The sequence below is a fragment of the Sinocyclocheilus rhinocerous genome, unplaced genomic scaffold (assembly GCF_001515625.1).
Source record: "Sinocyclocheilus rhinocerous isolate Xijiao unplaced genomic scaffold, SAMN03320098_v1.1 scaffold1039, whole genome shotgun sequence".
In the NCBI taxonomy this organism is placed as follows: domain Eukaryota; kingdom Metazoa; phylum Chordata; class Actinopteri; order Cypriniformes; family Cyprinidae; genus Sinocyclocheilus; species Sinocyclocheilus rhinocerous.
In genome coordinates, this window is record NW_015634011.1 from 185,314 (window position 1) to 209,924 (window position 24,611).

Here is a 24,611-nt window from a genome sequence, read left to right on the forward strand (position 1 = left end):
AAGTCATATACACCTAGGATGCATCGGGGGTGAGTAAAACGCAGCCTAATTTTCATTTTTGGCTGAACTAACCCTTTAAATGTACTTTCCTCTTGCATAGTATTATATTCATATAATAGATGCATATAATAGATAATCTCTGTTTCTATGGTTACAGCTGAGATCGGAGACTTTGATGAAGTGCAGTGCAAACAACATCTACTCAACAACAAGTACATTCCCGAGCAGGATGCACTGATGGACAAGATCATTGAATACGATCGGAAACACGTGTGAGTGTAACGTCATGACTCAAAGTAATATTAAACCAGTTATTTGGTTTAAAGGATACTTGTATTTCATATGCAATATGGTCCAGCTGAAAGCTTATATCACTTCCTCAGCAATAAATGATCAGTGGGCTGTTTATTTCCACACCAGGAGCTTCTTATTTAGTAAAATAGAGCTGTTTAGAGATTTGCTAATTAAACATAGTGTTCAGGGAGTTGGTCGCCATGTACAATTTGTAGATCACTTTGACATTTAAAGTTCAGACCATTTTTAATTTAGAAGGTGCCAGGAAACTGTTTAATATTTATCAGTGTACAGATTTCATCAGCAATTACAAACAATTATAAAAGTTCTGTTCTTGCATGTTGATTCTGATATATTCCTTTTGTGGTCGTGATTATTAAGCTTATTACTTATCAGTCTTACAAACTTGTAGAGTGTCTTCACACAAACAGATGTTTTGTACAAAAAGGCTTAATTTTCTATATTTTAACCCTTCCACAGCGGGCAAACACCAGCTGAGTCGGACTACCAGCTTTTGGAGATTGCACGAAGACTTGAGATGTACGGAGTGCGTCTTTATCCCGCAAAAGATCGCGAGGGTACGAAGCTCAGCCTCGCCGTGGCGCATTCTGGTGTACTGGTCTTTCAGGTAAGTTTCAAGTGTCTTTCCAAATAATACATCAAACTATTTAGAGTTTTATCCATTGTGGCTGTATGAGATTTATCCTAGAACAAAGCGTTCTCTTTCTTATATGGAATATGTTTTTATTGCCTTAAATTGTCCTTAAATGCACTTCTATGTCTGACTTCTAAAGGGACACACCAAAATAAATGCTTTCAACTGGTCTAAAGTCCGCAAGCTGAGCTTCAAAAGGAAGCGCTTTCTCATAAAACTGCGACCTGACTTAAATGTAAGTTCTCCTTTGATTGTTTTATAACAATATCCGAATGTCTCTACTTAAAGCTATTTCTTTACCCGAGGGCTGGGTTCACAAATAACTTTTGGTGCTTGCTTAAATCATTTTCTGTCCATTTTCCATGTAGTTTAGGTGTTTCGATGGGAACATTAAAAAGACAAAATCTTCTGTTTCTTCTCTCATAGCAGAGTAGCTGTCAGGATACTCTGGAGTTCATGATGGGAAGCAGGGACTGCTGCAAGGTGTTTTGGAAGATTTGTGTGGAGTACCATGCCTTTTTCCGTCTGTTTGAAGAGCCCAAACCCAAGCCCAAACCAGTTTTGTTTACCAGGGGTTCCTCCTTCAGGTTCAGGTAACAAATTGTGCAGATACAGTTGTCTTAAAAGAACTTCTTCTCCATCACCAGAAATGAAAGTTACCATTAAGGTACATGTTAGAGACTTCTTACCTTGTTAACTTCTTTCTCTGGCTCAGCGTATATTCTGCAGGTATTTATTTGCTGAAAAATCACAGTGCAAGTAGGTCTCGGTTCTTGCCAGATGGTTAATGTTTTGATGTACACATTTTGTGCTTCTCTCTTTGTTTCTAAACCGCTCTGTCATCTGTCTTGTTTTATCTCATCAGCGGCCGCACACAAAGGCAGGTGATTGATTATGTAAAGGACACTGAATTCAAAAAGGTTCCATTTGAAAGGTGAGTTTTCTTGTTGACCTTTGTCTAAATGTCACTACCTTTCTGCTGCATTTCATTTCCCTCCAAAACATTTAACACACCAGTGAGAAAGAAAATTTGAAGTATGAGCACAGTTATCTATTTCCTAGTAACCTTTATTGAGATCAATCAAATTTTGCATTCTTAAACATCACACCCCATTTATACACCACTTCATGACTGTTTTATCTGAATAATATCCAGATATGATTTATCCACAGTGCATTCCATTCTCCATTAAGCATTTTCACTATGGAGGTGAAGTATGGTGAAATATGTCATATGCCACATCCTAAAAAACACTAATGCCCTAGAAACTACCAAGAAGTCCCTAGAAATTATTTTAATATTCAAGAAATTTGAAATAATTTGAAAATGAATTTAAAGAATAGGGTTAGCTGCAGGATTTTTAAAAACAAATGTAAGACTTTTTAAGACCTTTTTTAGACCTGCACAAATAAAATTATTACCATACGAGCGTGATAGGGCATATTAAACTAAAATGACTGTAAAAAGCATGATTTACAGATCAGATACAGATATTCACAAAAACAAAAAGTTTTATAAAATGATAAACTTAACATTTCAGCCTTTATACAAATTTTAAGAAAAGTAAAAAGTATGAATTATTGTATTAATTTAAACAATTATTATCAATCAATTATTATATTAATTAAATAACATATATATTAATAGATCCAAGGCTTCACATTTACAACTGTGTATTTGCTGTGTAAAAATATGGGTCGATTGTCGCAATGGTCTGAACAAAAACAGCAGATTTGAAAATGCACATTCTCTGCCACTGCCAGCTGGTGTCGCTTTCGGAACAGCAAAATATAGCGGTTTCCCCCGTAACCAATAAAAGGTCTCTGCAGGAAAGTAATGGGCGTTACCAGATCGGGGCATTTTCGACCATGTTACCTTATTGGCTCACGTCATAGTGACGGTTGGTTTAGGGGTGGGATTAGGTAAGGGGGACCATTTTCATTGCATCATTTAGAAACGGCCATCAATTTGAAAACACCCTCAACGTCAGAAACGCCCACTTTTGCTCTGCAGAAACCTCAATCTCCCTGTAACCGCAGTACACAAATCAGTGCCGAACCTGACTTTGAAATGTGCAGCACTCATATTTATTCAATGAAATCATCGCCTATTTAAGTTTAATCATCACAATTCTTCTCTTTCCGTCCTCAAATTTAAGACCTCTTGAAATCATAATTAAGACTTTCTTGTACCATTTAAGACTTTTTATGGCCTTAAATGTTAAATTTAAGACTTTTTAAGGACCCACGAAAATCCTGGAAAATAAATGTCAAATAAACATACTTATACTTCAGACGACAACTTGATTCTGTAATCCTATTACAATATTTTTCAAAAATAAAGAAATATTAAAAAAATATATAAATAAAAAGGGAAGCAAACACTGTAACCAACAGGGCACTTGGTAATCTGGGAAGTTTGTGTGCACCGGGAATTATTATTAATTTTTTTTCAAATAAAGCCAAGGTAACGCTAATTTTACATACAGCACACAGTGAAAATGACATGAATATGACAGTGGGCAAATGAGCATAGTTTGAAATAAGGTGTTCAAAGGTTGCCGATTGATTCAGTTCGCATGGACCAACTTTCACACAGAATACACGTGATCATGCAGGATACAAATGCACACTTTTCACACAAGATCTCACAGCTGAATTAGACTAAGTCTGCAAGGTTTGTGAAATTAAATGTTGATTTGTTTAAATGATATAAATACGTATTTGCTGAATGCTCACAGTAAACGGGAAAGTATTATAATGCTTGCCTTTCTAGTACTATTAATGTAAAAGCAATCGTTATAATACTTTTTTGTATATCTTTTAATTCCTTTGTTTAACAGTTCTATCTGATTATTAGACGGACTTCTATCTGTATTGGAAAGAACTGTTAAATGATGACAGCAAACAATGAAGAGGGAGAATGTGAAGCTGTGTGCTCAGGCATTGCCATTCTCAGCGCCGTCACTCTGGCACGCCGTCAAAATAAGTCAAACACATCGACCAAACAGAAAAACTTATTGGCTGATGCTGATATTTGAAAAATGCCAAATATCAGCTGATATATCGGTCGACCACTACTAGAAACCACCTAGCAATGCCCCCTAAAAAACCCCCAAAGCACCCTAGAAACCAACAAGAAATGGCCTAGAAATTACCCAAAATACACTATAATTCACCTAGAAATATTGTAAATCACATCACATAGCATCAAGGTGTTTAATCACTGGATGTAAAAATTTAGTGTTGTTTTCTAGCAGTATCATTCTAGTCAATGAACAGTAGTCAGTGCCTTTTCCTTATCATACAATAATCCAATCAGGCAACACCCATAAAGCAGCTGAGTGGAAATAAGTCCGCTTTTGAACCGAGTGTGGAGATGCCCTTTGGAAAAAACTCATTACTAATAATTTCCAATCTTCCATCCTTAGAAAACACAGTAAAATCCAGTACAACAGCAGTCTTTCTCCATCCCCACCCAGGCTGTGTGCCGAGGGTCAAGGAGAGGTGAGTGTAATGTATTTTAGTGTACAAACACAGTAGGAGTGCTTTAAAATAATCCCATATTATGCAAGTCAACATCAAAATCGACCCCAATTACTTTCTTAATACACATTCCTGTTCCTATTGTGAATGAATCATCAGTGTTCCTGATGATTCAAAAATGTAATAAAAATGTAATAACTTTATCTCTGGTAACTTGGTCCACTTCTGTTCTGAGACAGAACATCAATGTAAAATGGCTTGCAAATGTGATTTCTTGTTGACTTTAAATTACCTGTGTTAGGAGTGGTCAATATATGCATCTCATCCTCTACCTTCCACCATCTCTTGCATTCTACATTTTGCAGAGGAATGCCAGTGCTTCAGGACATCAGATGGACTCACCTATTGGGCGCACCCAAGTGACTGTTGAAAACCCAGCTCTCCAGCGTTACACTGAGAGTCTAACCTCACAGACCAATAGATGCCGAAATGGGACCCCTGATGAGGCGGATACTCGATTAAAGCCATCCCCATCCAAGCAGCAGGCCGGGCATCTGAGCACAGGTCTAGCATCGCATACTGCTAAGGGTAGCAGCTCCTCGATACCTTACATCGACTGCAGTGACATAGATAGCGAATATGATGTGGTCAAAGGCCGTTTCACTAGGTCTCACTCCCAGACACATGACAATGATGAGGTTGAGCCACCCAGCCATACAGCAGGCAAGAGTAATGGTTATGGAAATAGTCAGCACAATGGACAAGGGGCAAACAAGTCTAGATTTAGGGAGTCTTCTTTGACCAGCCATTGGTTGGGTCAGAGTTCAGATACCTTTACCAATAGATGCCGAAATGGGACCCCTGATGAGGCGGATACTCGATTAAAGCCATCCCCATCCAAGCAGCAGGCCGAGCATCTGAGCACAGGTCTAGCATTGCATGCTGCTAAGGGTAGCAGCTCCTCGATACCTTACATCGACTGCAGTGACATAGATAGCGAATATGATGTGGTCAAAGGCCGTTTCACTAGGTCTCACTCCCAGACACATGACAATGATGAGGTTGAGCCACCCAGCCATACAGCAGGCAAGAGTAATGGTTATGGAAATAGTCAGCACAATGGACAAGGGGCAAGCAAGTCTAGATTTAGGGTGTCTTCTTTGACCAGCCATTGGTTGGGTCAGAGTTCAGATACCTTTAACGGTAGTCAATTGTCTAATGGGTCGTTTTGTGGTAATGGATCACCACGTGCTTTACCCCTGAGTAGTACCTTGGTGGATGAATTGTTTCAAGGTATGGATAGACGTGGTCTGGTGTCACCTTCCGGTCCATTAGTTGGTTCCCGAAGTGCAAACTGTAGTCCGGTGATGAGCAGTTTTCACAAAACCAACTCCCTGAATCATCCAGAGCAGATCGGCTATAGCAGTCGTCGCTGTCGGGATGACGGTAACCATTACCTTACCAATGGTCGATCTGGGAGTGAGCCTCAACATTATGGGAGCTACTCCCCAATTGTCAGTCGATCCCCACACTTGCAGAAACTCCATAATGGCATGCGTAACCGTTCCGACACCAATCCCATGATTTTGAACCAGTTAGGTTCAACCCCAGCTAATGAACCCCGATCAGTGCTCTCAAGAGCTGAACGTATGGCCGCCCTTGAACGCCGTGTGGCTGCTGACGGGCTTGGAACATCTAGCCAAGCTCGATCCAGCAATGTCCAGAGACTGTATGGAAGCCGTCTCAGACTTTACCAATGGTCGATCTGGGAGTGAGCCTCAACATTATGGGAGCTACTCCCCAATTGTCAGTCGATCCCTACACTTGCAGAAACTCCATAATGGCATGCGTAACCGTTCCGACACCAATCCCATGATTTTAAGCCAGTTAGGTTCAACCCCAGCTAATGAACCCCGATCAGTGCTCTCAAGAGCTGAACGTATGGCCGCCCTTGAACGCCGTGTGGCTGCTGACGGGCTTGGAACATCTAGCCAAGCTCGATCCAGCAATGTCCAGAGACTGTATGGAAGCCGTCTCAGTGCTAATGACCACAATAGCCCAGTCCATATGATTGATGGTTCCACTAGTAGTGGAATGGAGTCTAGTGATACCGAGTCAGATGCAGGCAACAACTCTTACAGTCAGCCCCTAGTCTTTGGAAACCCTGGGGTGGTTAATTCCTCCCCTATGCCCCAAAGCAAGTTCTCATTTGGCAGTCTCCAACTGGAGGATGAGGGTCAAAGGGGAGAAGATGGCTACAGTTATCCCATCAGTGATGAAGATGGTGCACAATTCTTCAACTGCTAGATAAGATGAAGCGTGCCTGGTTACTGGTTGACTATACAGAGAAGATGGCTACAGTTATCCCATCAGTGATGAACTGCTAGATAAGATGAAGTGTGCCTGGTTACTGTTTGACTATACATCCATTTTGCCACTTGAAGGCCCAGTCAAGGTACTTTAAGGTGTGTTGTGTAGTTTTTGTGCCATCAGTGGCACCAAATGGACATGGCATGATCTGACATAGCATTAACCAATCGCAATTTGGGGCGTGACTATCTGTTTTGGCAGATACGGGCAGTGTTGGAGAATTACACTTGGTGGCACTAGTGGCAAAGATTACACATTACAAGATTAACAAGGTTAGCGATGATGGTATTTTTGCAATATTTGGAGGGTTTAGAAAGAAGAATGTGTTCTGCCTGAGGAAATACTTGATTATTTCAAATATGCACAATTCATAACTATTGCTCTTAGAAGATTAACTTTAGATTGATGAGGAGTTGAAGGTCCTACTGCAAAGTGCCGTGTCTGTAAATGTAGAGAATGAAATCTAATTACAATTGCAAATTAAGGTTACCCATAGTACTGCTAACTAATTGATTAGTCATTGAGTATTGCCAAACGTTGCGGAAGAATTCTTTATCATTCTTGTAGAAACAAAGAATTACAAAAATATACCGAAAGATGTCATGCCTTTACTCTCTTTCTGTTAGCCATAGCCATAGCTTACAGAATCTAATGTCAGAGATAATTTCTTTATGCAATAGCAATATGTTCAAGATATGAAAGTTTTGAGGGTGTCTCTGCTGTGTGGCATTGACGTTTTGTCAGAGCTAGTTTAAAGTTCTTCTAGATTCTGATGAATAAATTGTGTCTAAAGTTGAACTATAAGTTTGTGTTGTCATAAAAACAGATTATACTGGTAGGATGTGTTGGACGGTATATCAGATAAAATAAAAGACTGTGTTGACATAACATGAGATAAGCAACAGTAAATGGTTTAGCATTTTATCATGCATGTTAAAGATTTTCAACCATGATGGCTTCATGCTAGCTTTGTTATTTATATTATTATATATTTTTCCCCAAACTGGTTGAAGTTCCAAGTTCTTTATCTTTGGTGTTTCTACATGGGGTGCCAGTCTGGTGGCATTGTCATGTTTGCTTGCCCATTTCCCAGCATGCATCACTCCTTTTAAAAAATATAACATTATAAAGATCTTATTTTGTTTTGTTTTGCTTTGCTGCTTAATTTCTTCTTTCTTAAAACCACTGTATCTCTGGCACGCCTCATCAATGTCATCTGTTTGCGGTGCGTTTGCAATGCTTGATGTACTTTTGATTTGTAAGTATATTAACCTGTGCTCAGGTTGCATTGCTTTTAAGATCTCTCCTGCCCAGTGTCATCACTGTTCTAGCAGCATGTATCTCTGGAATGCCTCAACTTGTCTTTTTTCCCTCTCTCTTGGAAGCATATCAACCTGTCCTTGTCTCAGCATTTTGCTGCCCTGTCCTTTTCAGATGTGTAAAAGACTTTGCATTGACATGGGACCCTTAAAATGCAGTAGTCTTTTGAAGTGGAGATGGATGTAGGTGAGATTTGGACAGACTGTGAGTAAGAAACTTGTTTTGAGGCTTAGCATGTGAAGTCTAAAAAGATAAGGAAGGTTTCAAAGGGATGTCCTAAAAAGTACTTTAAACTTATGTTCAATCTTTTATCCAGACGTTTTCGCACTTCCATGCTCTCGTTTTTTGCATATGTGTTATTGCATTCTGACTCACTAGGAAATGCATTTGTGATATAATCTTTTAAAGCATTTGTTTATTTTCCAAAAGCCAACTTTTTTCCTTTTGAGAAATATTCTTAACTTTTGCATGGCAATCCTATGTCAGTGAAAGGATTTGGAAAGTGTTCGCAAAGCCGTTCGCAAGACCACTGCAGTTTTTGGGTCTGTTACATAAAATTTGACAATATTTTTTGGAAAGTGTCAGTTTATGCCACTGTTTATATGATTGTAAATAATTCTACCTACCTAGCGTTCCCAGTGATCTGTAATTTCAAAAAGTCAGTGGCCAAGGTAGCGTTCATAGGTTTTTGTAAATTACACTAAAATGTGATTTAACTTCTCTGCAGGTTTTATCACGAGAATACTGTAGCAGTATTGAATGATTCACTCTTGTCAAGCTGTGATCTCCTGATTATTTCATAAAATGTACGTTGCTGAGGTATCCGAAAAGTTCTAGATATATTTGTGTAATATATTGTAACTGTACTTTTTTAAAATACTCATAATTAACAAGGCAATCACTGTGGCACATATGCAAAACGATTAACCATAATTGTAATATGTTTACAATCTGCCTGACGTAGACTGTACTAGATTAAATAACCAGGTAAGCAATGGAAGGGTCATGCCCATGAGCCTTAGTACACGTTTTTAACTCTTCCTCTCTGTTGCAGCCCTGTAGCACTTTTAAATGGATTTTCTGAAGTCTCAAGGTTGTTAACTTTCTCGATGCCTGTTCACAGGTTTTGTACGATTGATGTCTGTTGTTGTTTTTTTACTACTCCAAACCTTTGGTCTTATTCATTCTGGAACACTTTAACATTGTAAATTAATGTGTATTATTAGCAATAAAACTTGGTACTTGTGAAGCGGGGCTCCAGACGTTTACTCGAAGCCCGTAGATGTTAGCGCCCCCCCTCGTGTGTCTTGTTTCGTGGTAGAGTAGCTGTAGTCGTTTAGTTGTTTGTCCTGCATGTTTGCGTGACTTCACAAGGCCTTTGTCACCAGATTTGCGGCTCTTCCAACTTCCTCAATAATGGCTCCGCTGTGGACACTCTGTGCATTTGAAATGTCCCGGTTCGCATGTTGCATCCCATTCATGCCAAGGCATGGAACACGAAACGTATGTGTGCGTGACTTCACAAGGCCTTTGTCACCAGATTTGCGGCTCTTCCAACTTCCTCAATAATGGCTCCGCTGTGGACACTGTGCATTTGAAATGTCCCGGTTCGCATGTTGCATCCCATTCATGCCAAGGCATGGAACACGAAACGTTTTCGGGCAAGTATGTGAATGTACTTGTGTAGTGAATGTAGTGGTCTGAAGATTTCCTCATCATCCAGGGAATGTGTTATATATCCCGGCAGTGTCCTCAGGCAGAAATCCCAGACTTGGATGGTGTGACTCACTCATGTCTGGATCCCGATGTGGTGCTGTCAGCCGTAGTTCATTTCCAAACACAAAGTGTGTCGTGCAACTTTACCCCTTGGCGATGATCTCGAAATAAAATGTCAAAACTACCCTGCAGAAAAGAGTGAGACTGACATGAATTTGCAAGCTAGTTCAAGCTGGTTGGTGCTGGTCTTACTGGTAAACCATGCCGTATACCAGTAAAATAAAGGTTTTTGTTAAAGCTGTTGACCAAGAAGTCTTGCTAGTGAAGATTTCTAGTGGTGATACCAGCATCTAAAATGCTTGCTGGTAACTAGTTAGCTGCTTTTTTTCAACAGGGTAGTTTTACAAAATGTACATGTTGAACCCTGGATTGCATTTACTATATGTAGTAGGTCTAACTAGTCCATTGACATTTAATAACCCAATTCGCATTACGTCAAAGCTTTAGCATGACCTGCCTGTTCTCCTGTAGGTCCCGTTTCCAGGAGCCCTCAGCACAGCGAGTCTCCGTCTGCAGGCCAAGTGATGGTGAACGGCCAGAAACCTAGTCTTAACCTAGGCCAAAGTCCAGATGGACGGCAGCCTTCTCCTCTCACCAGCCCCTTACTGACCGACGCTGGCTTCATCCGCACAGACGACGAGGACGAGGTTCGGAGGAAGGTTTGTCTTTTGAGGAGGGGGGGAGGGGGAGGGAACAGTGTTCGAGAATAGCACCACGTGTTAGTAAAAACTTGGTTTGATGGGTCACTTTTATTATTATATTATTAAAGTATATAATGATTTATTATTTCTTATCTATTTATTTATTCGAATTGTTATTGCTATTGCGATTGTTTTAATTTGTAGTACCCCGTTTTTACTGTTGATTTGGCATGGAATGAATGAATTAAAAAATAAATAAACAAAATAAATACAAAATTTAAAAATAAATGCTCAGTATTTACTGAAAAGTCACTCAGAAAATGTCAGAATAACCAAATATTAAAGCAATTAATATGCCTAACTGATATAATGTCTATCACTTAGTTGTATGTATTTTATTGCTGATAAATACTTAAGGCTAGTCAGTTTCTCAATTCATTGGCTGTTGTGGCAGAAGGTTACATTTGGAGGCTGCCATTGTTTTTTGTCAGCCAATTCAACATCATTAATTGTAGTTCGTGAACAAATGCACAGTCTTTTTTTTTCAAGGACCCTTGGCTAATTTTCCTCTTTAAATTACACTGTGCTTGAATTGAAGGCACTCTAGACAAATTAAGGTTACAATGAGAAGTGGAAAGGCTACTTTAAAAGTGTTTTATCATCAGAAGTACCACTGCATTTTGTTCAAGTGTCTCTGTGGACATCTCAAACTAGGAGACCTAGATAAACTCAACCTGGAATGAATGAATTAAAAAATAAATAAACAAAATAAATACAAAATTTAAAAATAAATACTCAGTATTTACTGAAAAGTCACTCAGAAAATGTCAGAATAACCAAATATTAAAGCAATTAATATGCCTAACTGATATAATGTCTATCACTTAGTTGTATGTATTTTATTGCTGATAAATACTTAAGGCTAGTCAGTTTCTCAATTCATTGGCTGTTGTGGCAGAAGGTTACATTTGGAGGCTGCCATTGTTTTTTGTCAGCCAATTCAACATCATTAATTGTAGTTCGTGAACAAATGCACGGTCTTTTTTTTTTCAAGGACCCTTGGCTAATTTTCCTCTTTAAATTACATTGTGCTTGAATTGAAGGCACTCTAGACAAATTAAGGTTACAATGAGAAGTGGAAAGGCTACTTTAAAAGTGTTTTATCATCAGAAGTACCACTGCATTTTGTTCAAGTGTCTCTGTGGACATCTCAAAATAGGAGACCTAGATAAACTCAACCCAAATTCCATTCTATTTAGGGCAGATTATGTAGCGGTGGAGTGAGCGGCTCAATAAACAGTGAGAGTTTTACTTTACTGTGTCGCAGTGTGTGTGCGCGAGGGTCAAGTTTGGTTTGTCAGGTTTGCTACTTGCTATCAGTTGTTGGCACGTGATTTAACAGCATTTTTGGACTAAAATGTCCCTTGATGTTTATATTTCTACATTATTTTTTATCAGAAAAGAAATGCTTATATTTTAAATATATTTGATTGATTTTAAATGCTTATATTTGCTGAAATGTATTAAAAGCCACAAAAATCCTGTTTTGATTTCATGGCATCTTTAATAGTATAGAAATATCTCCTGTCATTCTTTTTTGAATGTTTAATTTAATTTAATGTATGCCCTCATAATTTGTAATTAGTTTAATTTAATTTAATTTAATTCAGTGTAATTTAATTATTTTTTTCTTCTGCTCACAGAGGTTCCCGACTGATAAAGCGTACTTCATTGCCAAAGAGCTCCTGACCACAGAGAGGACATATCTGAAGGATATGGAGGTCATTACTGTGGTAAGACTGTAAATACTCAAGCAATCTCATGTAGCCGTTGTGTTTTCAGGATGTTTGTTGTTTTTGTGTCAGCATTAGCTTCACATACCCCTTTTCCACCAGCATGAACCTGGTGCCAGTGCTATTGCTGGTTCGGAGTTGGTTCAACTGGCGAGCCTTCTAAGAACCGGTTTGCCTTTCCACGGGCTAGAGAGCCACCACAGAGCCAGGTCTTAAGTCACTGAATACATCTCATCTTTCCCAGTAACGCTAGCGCCAAACACAACAGGCTTGTTCGAGATGCATCGGCTCACGACACCAAAGCACCGCGAAAGCGATCCAAAAGCATAAAGAGAGTCGTCTGCTTTCCAATCACTCCTGCGTCACACCGACCGGTCCGCGCAATGCCGATGCAGCCCGAACAAGCCTAAACACAGTCAACAATGGTGGACATTGCATTGATATTGATGTTCATGGCTTTGCGAATCTACATCGGCATCCAAACACGGCGAATTCAACGTGTTCGTGTTTAGCTGCTATTTCAAAAATGGTGGTCAAAAGTTTCTGTTCATCTTGTTGGTCACGGTAACCCCGCCTCCAGCCCCTGACGCTGGTGCTTTGGCTGTCGAAAGACAAAGAACCGATTTGAAACTAGGCTCTGGCTCCGAACCAGCCTTGGTGGAAAAGGGGTAACAGTAAATACCTCAATCTAAGTCTAATTGATTATCTGGGACGTTCCATCTGTGACCTATGCTGTTATTGAAGTTTTATATTAGTTTTTAAATACTTACATGTACAGGGACAAGTATAGGCCGCTAACTTTCTCAGTATTTTCTAAACCTTGTTTGGAACCTTGTTGCTAGGCAGTTGCTATGGTTTTCTGTTTGCAAGTTTTTTCCCCCCAGACACCTGAGGATGTTATGCAGTTGCTGAGGTACTGTGTTGCTAAGCAGTTGCTTAATTGTTTTGTGGTTGCTAGGGTATTAATAAGCTGTTGCTAGGTTGTTTTGAGTTGTTGCTAAGGTGTTGCTAAGCAGTTGCTAAGCAGGTGTTTTTGGTTGCTAGGTGGTTGCTAATGGTTTCTGGTAGTTGTTAGTGCATTGTTAGGCTGTTGCAAACATTTTTGGGTGTTAGCCTTGCTAGATGGTTGCTAGGTTCATTAGTAGATGTTAGAGCTAGGGCTGGGTATCGTTAAAAAAAATTGATACCGATACCTTGACTTCGATACCGGTTCCTGAACGATACTTTTTTCCGATACCAATTTTATGGGAGCGATATACAATCCCGCTGTGAGCGGAAAAGATCAGCCCGAACCAAGGGCTAAGACCACACCAAGCATGGGGTAGAATATGCAATTTCCAACCAATAGTGATGCTGCAAGGAAAGCCCGTAGCTGATGGGTGGAGCTAGACCAATGAGCATCTTAGCTCAGGTATACTAAATTAGCATATCTGGCCAGAATAAACGAGCTGCACTAATACAGGACAGACACAACAACAGTAGCGAGGAAGCGCCATGCATTTTACGTAACAAAAGCGCACACATAAAAATGTACATAGGTTGGCACAGTGTCAACAGTTATATGCAGTAACAAACTGTGCCCCAATTGCAGATAGCAATAAACTAGGAGAATAAGTGAGGTTAGTGACTTACCGAAAGCACTTGAGATGCCAAGGACGGCACATCCAACTTGTAAAACCTGGCGAAAGTATTCTGTGAGGACCAGCCAGCTTCAAAGCATATATCTCGAATAGATGTGCCTTTAGACCAGGCCCATGAAGAGGCATTCGCCCTCGTCGTATGGGTTCTGTTGTTGAGTGTGTATTCATGTCCCGGGCTCGCATAAGCCGGCACGAATAGCGTTCACTATCCAGTGAGAAAGCCTCTGCTTAGATACTGTTCGTCCCTTAGTACAGCCACCATAGCACACGAAGAGCTGGTCAGACTGTCGAAAGATGGCCGCGCGTTCAATATAAAGGCCTGACAGAGCAAACGGCGCTCTGAGCCTCGGTGTCACGCAAGGTCGACGACTCGGAAGACGGAGCAGGCAAAGAAATTACCTGTGCTTTAATGGGGATAGAAGGAGATTTTGGCACGTAGACCGGTCTCGGCCGGAGAGTAACAATGCAGTCCCCAGGCCCAAAGCAAATACAATCACTGTTCACTGAGAGCACATGCAGATCTCCTATGTGCTTAGCCGAATCAAGGGCAATAAGCAGAGCAGTTTTTAGGGAGAGCTCCCTCATAACAACAGAAAGGGGGTAGAGAGAGCTTTCAGAACCAGCGCTAAGTCCCACGGCAGCACCGACAGTGGGCGTGGGGGATGTAATCTCCTCATTCCCCTGAGAAATCTGATCACCAGCGTGTGCCTCCCGATTGATTGCCCGTCAACCGGGGAACAAAACGAAGCAATAGTGGTCACATAACCACCGTTAACATGACCTTAACGGTGGATAGAACGCACGCCAAGGCATCAAGTGACTCATTGCCATCGCGCGCTTTTGCGCCTCAGAGAAGCGCTAGATAACAGACTCCAAGTCATCACCAAAGAGGCTGGAGGGAGTAATCGGAGCGTTGAGGAGCGCCTTACGGCCAAGGCACTCTTCAGTGAAAAGGACTGGCGTCAGGGGCGATGACAGCCACGGACCAAGTCGTCACCGTCACCCCGAGGGAGGGGAGGGGAGGGCCCACCAGCGGCTCGCTGGCAGCAGCAAGATTCAGAGATAATTGTCGCTCTCACCACATTATATACTGCCCGCAGGCTTGTCAGTATTTGTATGCGATTTGCATAATAAATGACAATTGGCCAGTTTATTGTACTGGCGTTATCCTATAAGGTTTCAGGATTTTCTCAGAAGGGGAGGAGTTCCCATCACTATCTTCGCAATGTAGAGTGAATGCTCGAAGGGGAACTATTTTTTTCAGTTTGTTAAGGCTTTTACAGACTCAAAGACTCATCATAGTTTTAATAAAGTTCAAATAGTTTGCAGTGCAAAATGAACAGTTTTAAGTCAGTATGTGAGGCTCACTGCTGCATACTTAAGATCTTTAAATCACTCAGCAGATGTTCTTAAAAAATTTTGCTTTTTCAGGAGACAGACGAGCCCCCAGGGCTTATGTCCCTAGGCTATGCTTACAGTAATTCGTTTTCGTTTTAAAACGCATAGGTTAGACATAATAATCATTTCTATTCTTTTTCCACTGATTTAGGCGATCTGATGAGCATTAGCTGCTTCCAGCGCTGTCTGCCTGTTTTCTCGCAGTTCTCACTCAGAGGAAGCTCATTCGCTGTTCATATGTGACTCATATTATGTGCTCATAACTTGCCCTGTCTTTGACAATGAACGTGCGTTACACTTCGAGGAAAAACATTTATAGGGATGAAACATGAAGCTAATAAACATGCAATTACGACAGTATTTGTATGTGATTTTCATGAGATTCTGCCAATTTTATAACAATACAGCGTTTACATAAGAAACGCTAAGCAGGTGTAGCCATTAGCTTGATATAAAAGACTACAAATAACATATTTCTGCAACATTATATGACCAAAACCCTCATTAGATCGCAATCTTCAAAAATCAAAGTTATTACAAACACTCAATGGTGGTTTAAAGTGAGTTTTGAGTAAAAGCATAGTATAAATTTTATAAATTGTCTTATGTAGCATGATGCTACAGTGTGAATTAATTAGTGATGTGTCGTTCGCGAACGAGCCGGCTCTAAGAGCCGATTTTTTTTATAGCGAACGAGAAGAGCCGACTCCCGTCGGGGAGAGCCGAATCTTCAACCGAAGCCTTCTGTTTTACACCAATTTAGCAATTGTGAATGGTTTGTGTGTTGGTAAGCAATTTTTTTTATTTAGTGTTTTCATAAAGTCTTATTTTTATGCATTTTTTCGTTACAAAAACAAAAAAAAATACACATGAATAATCACATGGGAGGACAGACTAGGATCATACCATCATGTAAAAGAAGGAAGGGGACACACGCTCCGAAGATAGCGAGTGTGGTGGTACAGGCCAGGTACACAGAGTGACAGAGGGACAGGGGAGCCGGATTTAAACGCAAGCGCGTTGGTTAAGGTAGGAAGACACTGCAATTTGTTGCAACATCGGTCCCCTCAGAGAGAGTCTTCTCAAAAACAGGACAAATAATCACAGAGAGGAGAAATCGCATCAGCACATCCAAGCTGAGGCATCTGATATTTATGAATGCCAACCTGCACTAAAGACTAAAGTGTTATTATTAAAGTTTTATTATTGTAGTATTTTTTTTATAACGAAAAAAAGCATAAAAATAAGGCTTTTATAAAAACACTGAATAAAAAATTGCTTACCAACACACAAACCATTCACAATTGCTAAATTGGGTTAAAATAGAAGGCTCAGAGTGATACTAAATAAAGAGCCATTTGGGAGCCGAGCCAAAAGAGCCAAATCTTTGAAAAGAGCCGAACTTACCATCACTAGAATGAATGGCCACGTAACATACGTTTTCCTTGATGCTTCGCCAGAGCCAATCACTGATTTAGGCACATAAAGCATGCTGCATGTTTATTGGCTCACTGACCTTGACGAGGTTAACCCCTTAGGTATTTAAATGTTGTACCGAACGACAAGACATTATTCGATACTCAGTGGTATCGAGGCAATTCGGTTGGTGCCTAAAAAGAATCGAATTCGATACCCAACCCTAGTTAGAGCATTGCTAGTCATTTGCTAAGGTATTCCTAATGGTTGCAAATTTTTTTTTTTTTCAGTTGTTTAAGGCATTGTTAGACTGTTGCAAAGATGTTTGGGTGTTGAGTAGCATTGCTAGATGGTTGCTAGGGTCATTTGTAGTTGGAGCATTGCTAGGCAGTTGCTAAGGTGTTTTTAATGGTCACTAGCGATTTTTTTATGATTTATTGGAGAATGTATGAACATTACTAGAGTGATCTGTTGCTAGGCAGTTGCTAATATTTTCTGGTAGTTGTTAGGGCATTTTTAGGCTGTTGCAAAGATGTTCGAGGTAGGCTAGGCGATATGACGATGTATATCGGATGGACGAAATTAAAAGTCTTATCGTTTCATATTATGCTCTATCGTTTATTTAGTGGTGCCGTAAAATACATTGTTTACGGCAATACTTTTTTTTATCATTTGAATGACGGCAGTCTTACATGCGTTACACGGGGATGCAGGCAGAAACATGAATAACAGCATACGCGCTTACGTCACGTTGCTGTGCGTGTGGTCACGAAAATGTCATGTTTGCACGCGTTTTTAAGCACTGCAGTTTAAAACAACTGGTTTTAGGCCGTTGAAACACAAACAATAGAGCTATATGCGCGCGCTGTCTCTGTTTCTGTGTGAGAGGAGTGCGTAAGCCGCGCATCAGCTGCTAATAGAGCTCGTGAGCATTTTTGCTGCTTTATTGGCTTTGAACCATTGCATAAACACTTATATGCGTCCAAATGCCTGGCTTTGCAAGTATCCTCATAAACAGTCATTTAGGTCTTAAGGGAACGTAAACAGTTGCGAGAGAAAGCGCATGTGTAACAGTATAGTGTATCTGGACTTCGGTCTTAAAGGGAAAGCTGTCCAATATGCCATTCATGTTAATCAAACAACAGTAAGAGAAAATCTCTCACTGCTCTTGATTAAATCACTTTTGTAACTGATACTGATAGACATTAGCATTGATAATGCTAATAATTATGCCTATATATATGGATATGGATATGGATAGGGAGATAGATAGATAGATAGATAGATTGAACTTACACAGTGAAGACTAATAAATGTACACAATGTATTTCTTATTTATTGTTTTTTGTCCTATTGCTTGTAATTCGTTTCTTGTTCTTATTTCATCACTGACTGTTTATTAATCTCCAGTAAGCTTGAGTTTTTTTTTTGTTTTTTTTTTCTCGTATTATTTTGATATCAACATTGGTGACAAGGATTATGAAAATTCTATGGTATCAAACATAGTCCCACAGACAGGCCCCTCCCACGATAGTTTGATTGACAGTAGCGTTTCAGCACAGACTGGACTGGTGTCTTACCTCAGACCTGCCCTGAGTGAGCTGTCGTCAGTCCACCATTGTTTCACCGTTGGAGCAGATGTAGACAAGAATGACTCCTAATAAGCGATTGAGGTGTTCTGTTGTTGGATGTAATAATGAGCATAGCAGTCGTCATTTACTCCCGACATCTGAGCTACTGAAGACGCAGTGGATTACGTTTGTTTACATGTGTCTATGTTCGCGCGAATCATTCATGATCCAGCCTCATCTACAGAAGAAGTGAGTATAATGTTTTGTAATGAATGTTTGCAAATCGCCTTTCCTAATAATGTGCTAATTAGCAAGTTTCACGATGAATGCGGCTAAAGTAAACAGTCCCTCAGAGAGCGGCTCGGAAGAGAGGGGGGGGGGCAACAGAGCTCATTAACATTTAAAGGAAAATGCTACAAAACTGCTTGACCTGAAAATAGCTGTTTTTGACAGGGTAAAAAAAAGGTGTTTTTTACACAACAATTGAGAAATTTTAACCAAACTATGTTATAGACTTTTCATTAAGAATCTAATTAATCATATCAACTTGTGGAAAATGGGCATCCTATGACCCCTTTAAAAGAAAAAAGAACTATATCGTGATATATATATATATATACAGTGGGTAGCTAAAAAACACCTGAAGGACTCCAAGATGGTGAGAAATAAGATTCTCTGGTCTGATGAGACCAAGATAGAACTTTTTGGCCTTAATTCTAAGCGGTATGTGTGGAGAAAACCAGGCACCTGTCCAATACAGTCCCAACAGTGAAGCATGGTGGTGGCATCATCATGCTGTGGGGGTGTTTTTCAGCTGCAGGGACAGGACGACTGGTTGCAATTGAGGGAAAGATGAATGCGGCCAAGTACAGGGATATCCTGGATGAAAACCTTCTCCAGAGTGCTCAGGACCTCAGACTGGGCCGAAGGTTTACCTTCCAACAAGACAATGACCCTAAGCACACAGCTAAAATAACGAAGGAGTGGCTTCACAACAACTCTGTGACTGTTCTTGAATGGCCCAGCCAGAGCCCTGACTTAAACCCAATTGAGCATCTCTGGAGAGACGTAAAAATGGCTGTCCACCAACGTTTACCGTCCAACCTGACAGAACTGGAGAGGATTTGCAAGGAGGAATGGCAGAGGATCCCCAAATCCATGTGTGAAAAACTTGTTGCATCTTTCCCAAAAAGTCTCATGGCTGTATTAGATCAAAAGGGTGCTTCTACTAAATACTGAGCAAAGGGTCTGAATACTTAGGACTATGTGATATTTCAGTTTTTCTTTTTTAATAAATCTGCAAAAATGTCAACAATTCTGTGTTTTTCTGTCAATATGGGGTGCTGTGTGTACATTAATGAGGAAAAAAAATGAACTTAAATGATTTTAGCAAATGGCTGCAATATAACAAAGAGTGAAAAATTTAAGGGGGTCTGAATACTTTCCGTACCCACTGTATATCGTTATCGTGATATAAAATTACTCATATCTTGATACAAGATTTTGGTCATATCGCCCACCCCTAGTTCGAGGTATTAGGTAGGTTGTTGCTAGGATGATCTGGGGGTTGCTGTAGCTTTCCTAGAATGTTGCTAGGTTACTGTAGGTGGTTACCAGAAAAGTAAGGTGTTTTGAGTTTTGATAAGGTTTTCTGATTGGTTGCAAGGTCATAAATAAGCTGATGCTATGGTGTTTTAGGTAGTTGTTAGTTGTAGCTGCCATAGTGTTCTTAATAGTTGCTAGGCAGTAGCTAAGGTTTTCTAGGAAAGTGTTTGGACATTGCTAGGGTGCTCTGGGTAGTTTCTAGGGCATTGCTAGGCAGTCACTAATGTTTTCTGGTGATTGTCAGGACATTGTTAGGCTGTTGCAGAGATGTTTGGGGTGTTGCTAGGGTGCTTTGGGTGGTTACTAGAGCATTAAAGGGGTCATATGATGCGATTTCAATTTTTCCTTTCTCTTTGGAGTGTTACAAGCTCTTGGTGCATAAAAGTGTTTTTTTTTTTTCTTTTGGTTGGTTGCTAGAGTTTGAGAAAGTTTCTAGGGTGTTCTGGATTGTTGCTGGGCAATTGCCTGTAATACATCATGACAAAATCTTTTTTATGCCATTTTGAAGTATTTTTTGACCGAAAGTTTATTGTCGTTTTTTATGTTTATATCTATTTTCTGGAGGTTAATGAGAAACATTTACACAAAACATAATGCAATAATCAGGATGTTTTAGCGTACATTGTAAATTGATCCATTTACAAATGAAAGGTTAGCTTGAGCCTTTACGATAAGATGTAGTCGTTGTTCTTCTGCTGTTTGCCTCCCCCTGTCTGTATGTCTGCTTTGTAACGCATCTCTTTGATGTCTTACAAGGTAGTGGAAAGAAGCAGCAGGGCGACACATTTACACATCTCATAAATATTTCCTTTTGGCTTCTGGATCTGAGGCTGCTGTTTGGATCCCAGACCACCACACCCACCCATTCGCCTGCTCACATTATTACAGCTGCATCTGTTTAACAGTTTAAACATCTTCTAGATCTCCACACAGCCATCTGTACTGCTAGTGACTGAGCTGAGCGCCACAACAACACTATGGTGTTCCAGTACACAGTACTTTTTTTGGTCTAGGTATTGGGTGGGGGGTTGTTAGGGGGATTTGGGGGGATGCTAGGCCTTTTCTAGATGGTTGCTAGGGATATGTAGGTGGTTACTAGGTTTTTTTGGTTGGTTGCTAGGGTTTTAAGTTTATAGGGTATTCTAGATAATCGCCCACATGTTGCTAGGGTTAATAAGCAGTTTCTAGGGTGTTCTGTATAATCCCCAGCACGTTTCTAGGTGGTTGCTAAGGTTGTTGCTAGGGTGTTAATAAGCAGCTGCTATGGTGTTCTGAATAATCACTAGCATGTTTCTAGGTGGTCGCTAAGGTTGTTGCTATGATGTTATTAAGCATTTGCTAGGGTTTTCTGAATAATCACCAATATGCTACTAAGTAATGCTAATTTTTTTTGTTTGCTTGTTTGAGTGTTAATAAGCAGCTGCTAGCGTAGTCTGGGGAATGTTGCTAGGTGCCTGCTAAGGTTGCTGCTCAGGAGTTAAAACAGTTGCTAGGGTTTTCTGAATAATTGCTAATATGTTGCTAAACAATTGCTAAAGTTTTTTTCTGATTGGTTGTTAGAGCTCTGGTTGATAAGCTGTTGTTTGAGTGTTCTGAATAATTCCCAGTATGTTTTTAGGTGGTTGCTAGGGTTATAATAAGCAGTTACTAGGGTGTTCTGGATAATTGTTAGCATGGTTGCAGAGTTTTTCTTTTCTTTTTTTTTCTTTTTTTTAAAAGTTGGTTGATACTGTGTACTTAATAAGCATTAGGGTGTTGTGGATAATTACTCGAATGTTGCTAGGTGGTTGCTAAGGTTTTCCAGTTGTTAGTATGTTCTGGATAATCACCAGCATGTGGTTGCTAATGTTTTGGGCTGGATGCTGAGTTTTTTGGTTGGTTGCTATGGTTTTAAAAAGCACTTCTTAGTGTGTTCTGGATAATTGTTTACATGTTGCCAGGAGGTTGCTAAGGTTTTTTTGTTTGGTTGCTAGGATGTTAAGCAGTTTCTAGGGTGTTCTGAATAGTTGCTAATGTGTTGCTAGGTGGTTGCTAAGGTTTTTTGGTTGCTAGCTTAGGTTTTTTGATTGGTTGCTAGGGTGTTAAGCAGTTCTTTGGATGTTCTGAATAGTTGCTAACATGTTGCTAGGTGGTTGCTAGGGTTTTTGGTTGGTAACTAACATGTTGTTAAGGATTTTTGGGTGGTTTCTAGGGTGTTTCTTGGTGTAGAATAATTTTTGCAAGGACTGAAGTCGCAGTGGATGTTTTGCAGTGTCCAGAACATGAGAATAAAAAGACAAAGAGTCTTTATTCATGGATTCTTCTGTCATCACGTCACACAGTCTGTTTGAGATAATCATCGCACTGTCTGCTGATCTGCTCATGTTTGGATCTATATGAAGAAGTCAAATGGTTTTATAGTGTTGTTATAGTGTTATAGTGATGTGACGATGGAAAACGTCTACAAAAGCTTCAGGGGGTTGATGTGTTCCTCCATTTACTGTAGACAGTTTAAAGACTCATATCATGGATAGTTGATTTTGAATAAGAGTTTGATGAGCTACATTCTTCTACAACTCATCCAGAACATGAATGCTATGAAAATATTCTATTCTTATGTTTCTCTTCCTTCCTGTATGTTTTCAGTCCTTTCAGAAGTCTGTAGAAAAGGATGAAGCCATGCCGGATTCCTTGAGGAATCTCATATTTGCCCATTTTGAACCGGTGTACAAATTTCACGAGACCTTTCTGAAAGACGTGGAGCAGCGACTGGCTCAGTGGTGTGTATTTCAGTTAAGTGTGTTTGTTATATTGGTGTCAGGAATGTGTACAAACTGCTCCAACCATAACAGACACACACCTCAATGTGTCATTCAGTATTTTAATACATTGTTTGATGCCTTTTCATCTGCTTGTCAAACAATAATTACGCCAAATCAGATCTAGTTGGTCGTAACATGACATGAAATTAACCTCGCATGATTGAAATGCCTAGGCCATATTACCCAGCAAAAAATCAAAGAAAAAAATAGGAAATTATATTTTACATACAGAAAATGTGGAAATGACATTATTTTCATAACAGTTAAATATTTTCTGCTACACTTTGGTCCTAACAAAACCCTTTATGTTCATAATATTGCGTAATTCGATACTTGTTTTCTGGTGTCCCCCTCCAGGTTGCATAAACTGGTTTAACTAGCAAGATTTGTTTAGTCAACAGGCTTCACAAATTAAGAAATTAAGTTTTCCTAGTCACTACATAGACCAGCATTTATCAACCTTGACCAGGATCAATATTATTTGTAAAATAAATAAATATGAATATTTATTGATAGTATTTTTTATATATAGTATACAAATAACATATTTATTTATATAAATTTAATATAATTTATGTATAATTATTTATATAATATTATAATTTGCCAAATTACTATTGTATTATAATTTTATTTTTTAATAACAAAATATTTTTATTATATTTTATAATATTATTTTTAATTTACATTTAAATAACTTATTTTCTGTTCTATTACATATTTATGTCTATTTCTATGTTTTATATATTTATTTCTTTAGAAATAAAGATATATTTCCATATTATCCAAATTAACATTGTACCATCAGCCACACCTGCCATCTCATGTCTTTTAGAGCATAAGTCACTAGAAATGTTAAAAAAAGCGTTAAGTCATGGCACACAGAACAAACCTGTAAGTATCAGACTATACACATAACGTGTCCTGACAGTAACTATTGGAGCTCTGCTGACTTAAATGTTCTCCAGCGCGGCTGTTATGTTTAATACTGCTCTGTGGGGAGCGGGTTTGGACCCGTGTTAAAGGATGGAGGTTTTTGTGTGTGGTGGCTGGTGTGATGGCTCTCGGTGTGGAGCAGGGAATGGCTCTACAGCGTGATAGATCAGTGTTTCCCAACCTTTTTTTAGTCGCGGCACCCTTTGGAAATTTTAACTAACTTGTGGCACCCTACAACATTAATTCTGTCACAATATTTGAATTTCTAACTTCGATATGATAATTTGAAAAGTATAGATATTCGGTACAACAGGGAAGAACTGCAGAATATAATGTCATACAGATATTTTTAATATTATAAAAAAAAAATTGTCCATTGAAAGTGAAACCTGAGCGGTGACCTAATTTTCGGCAGCCGAAATTTTGGTGCATCTCTAATTATTGGCGACATCAGAAATGGCTATTATATAATGTATGCTTTTTTAAAAACATTTTAGCAATTTAAAAATATTAAAAAATGATTTTTTACACGGCACCCCTGCTCTCAACAGACGGCACCCCGGTTGGGAAACAACACTGTGATAGATGACACTGAGTTCACTGATGTTCAGGTACTCAGTAAGTCTGCGTAGATCGATGTGCAACAGAGACATCTACTGGATGACATAAGAACTTCAGTTCACCCAAAATTAAAACTTTAGTAGAATTTACAGCATGCTCATGCATTGAAAGTAAATGGGGACTGGTGCTGTGAAAAGGGACAAAAATCCACATAAAAATCAGGATATTTTAAGAATTTCTATAATACTTTTGATATGTGTCAAAAAAATTCTTAAAATATGATAAAATGTCAAATCATTTTAAGATATTTTTTATTTCATATATATATATATATATATATATTTGTGT

General features: G+C 39.3%; 1 protein-coding gene across 1 annotated transcript in view; it reads left to right on the top strand.

The window, feature by feature from the left end:
* The window catches only part of LOC107744955 (FERM, RhoGEF and pleckstrin domain-containing protein 1-like), a 123,190-nt gene that overhangs the window by 84,841 nt on the left and 13,738 nt on the right, over window positions 1–24,611 (top strand). The window contains exons 7-16 of the mRNA XM_016558782.1: window positions 158–272; window positions 775–922; window positions 1,089–1,184; window positions 1,379–1,542; window positions 1,815–1,883; window positions 4,381–4,456; window positions 4,801–5,362; window positions 10,373–10,560; window positions 12,246–12,335; window positions 22,591–22,724. Coding sequence (XP_016414268.1) covers window positions 158–272; window positions 775–922; window positions 1,089–1,184; window positions 1,379–1,542; window positions 1,815–1,883; window positions 4,381–4,456; window positions 4,801–5,362; window positions 10,373–10,560; window positions 12,246–12,335; window positions 22,591–22,724 — 1,642 coding nt within the window. The remainder of the gene's footprint in view (window positions 1–157; window positions 273–774; window positions 923–1,088; window positions 1,185–1,378; window positions 1,543–1,814; window positions 1,884–4,380; window positions 4,457–4,800; window positions 5,363–10,372; window positions 10,561–12,245; window positions 12,336–22,590; window positions 22,725–24,611) is intronic.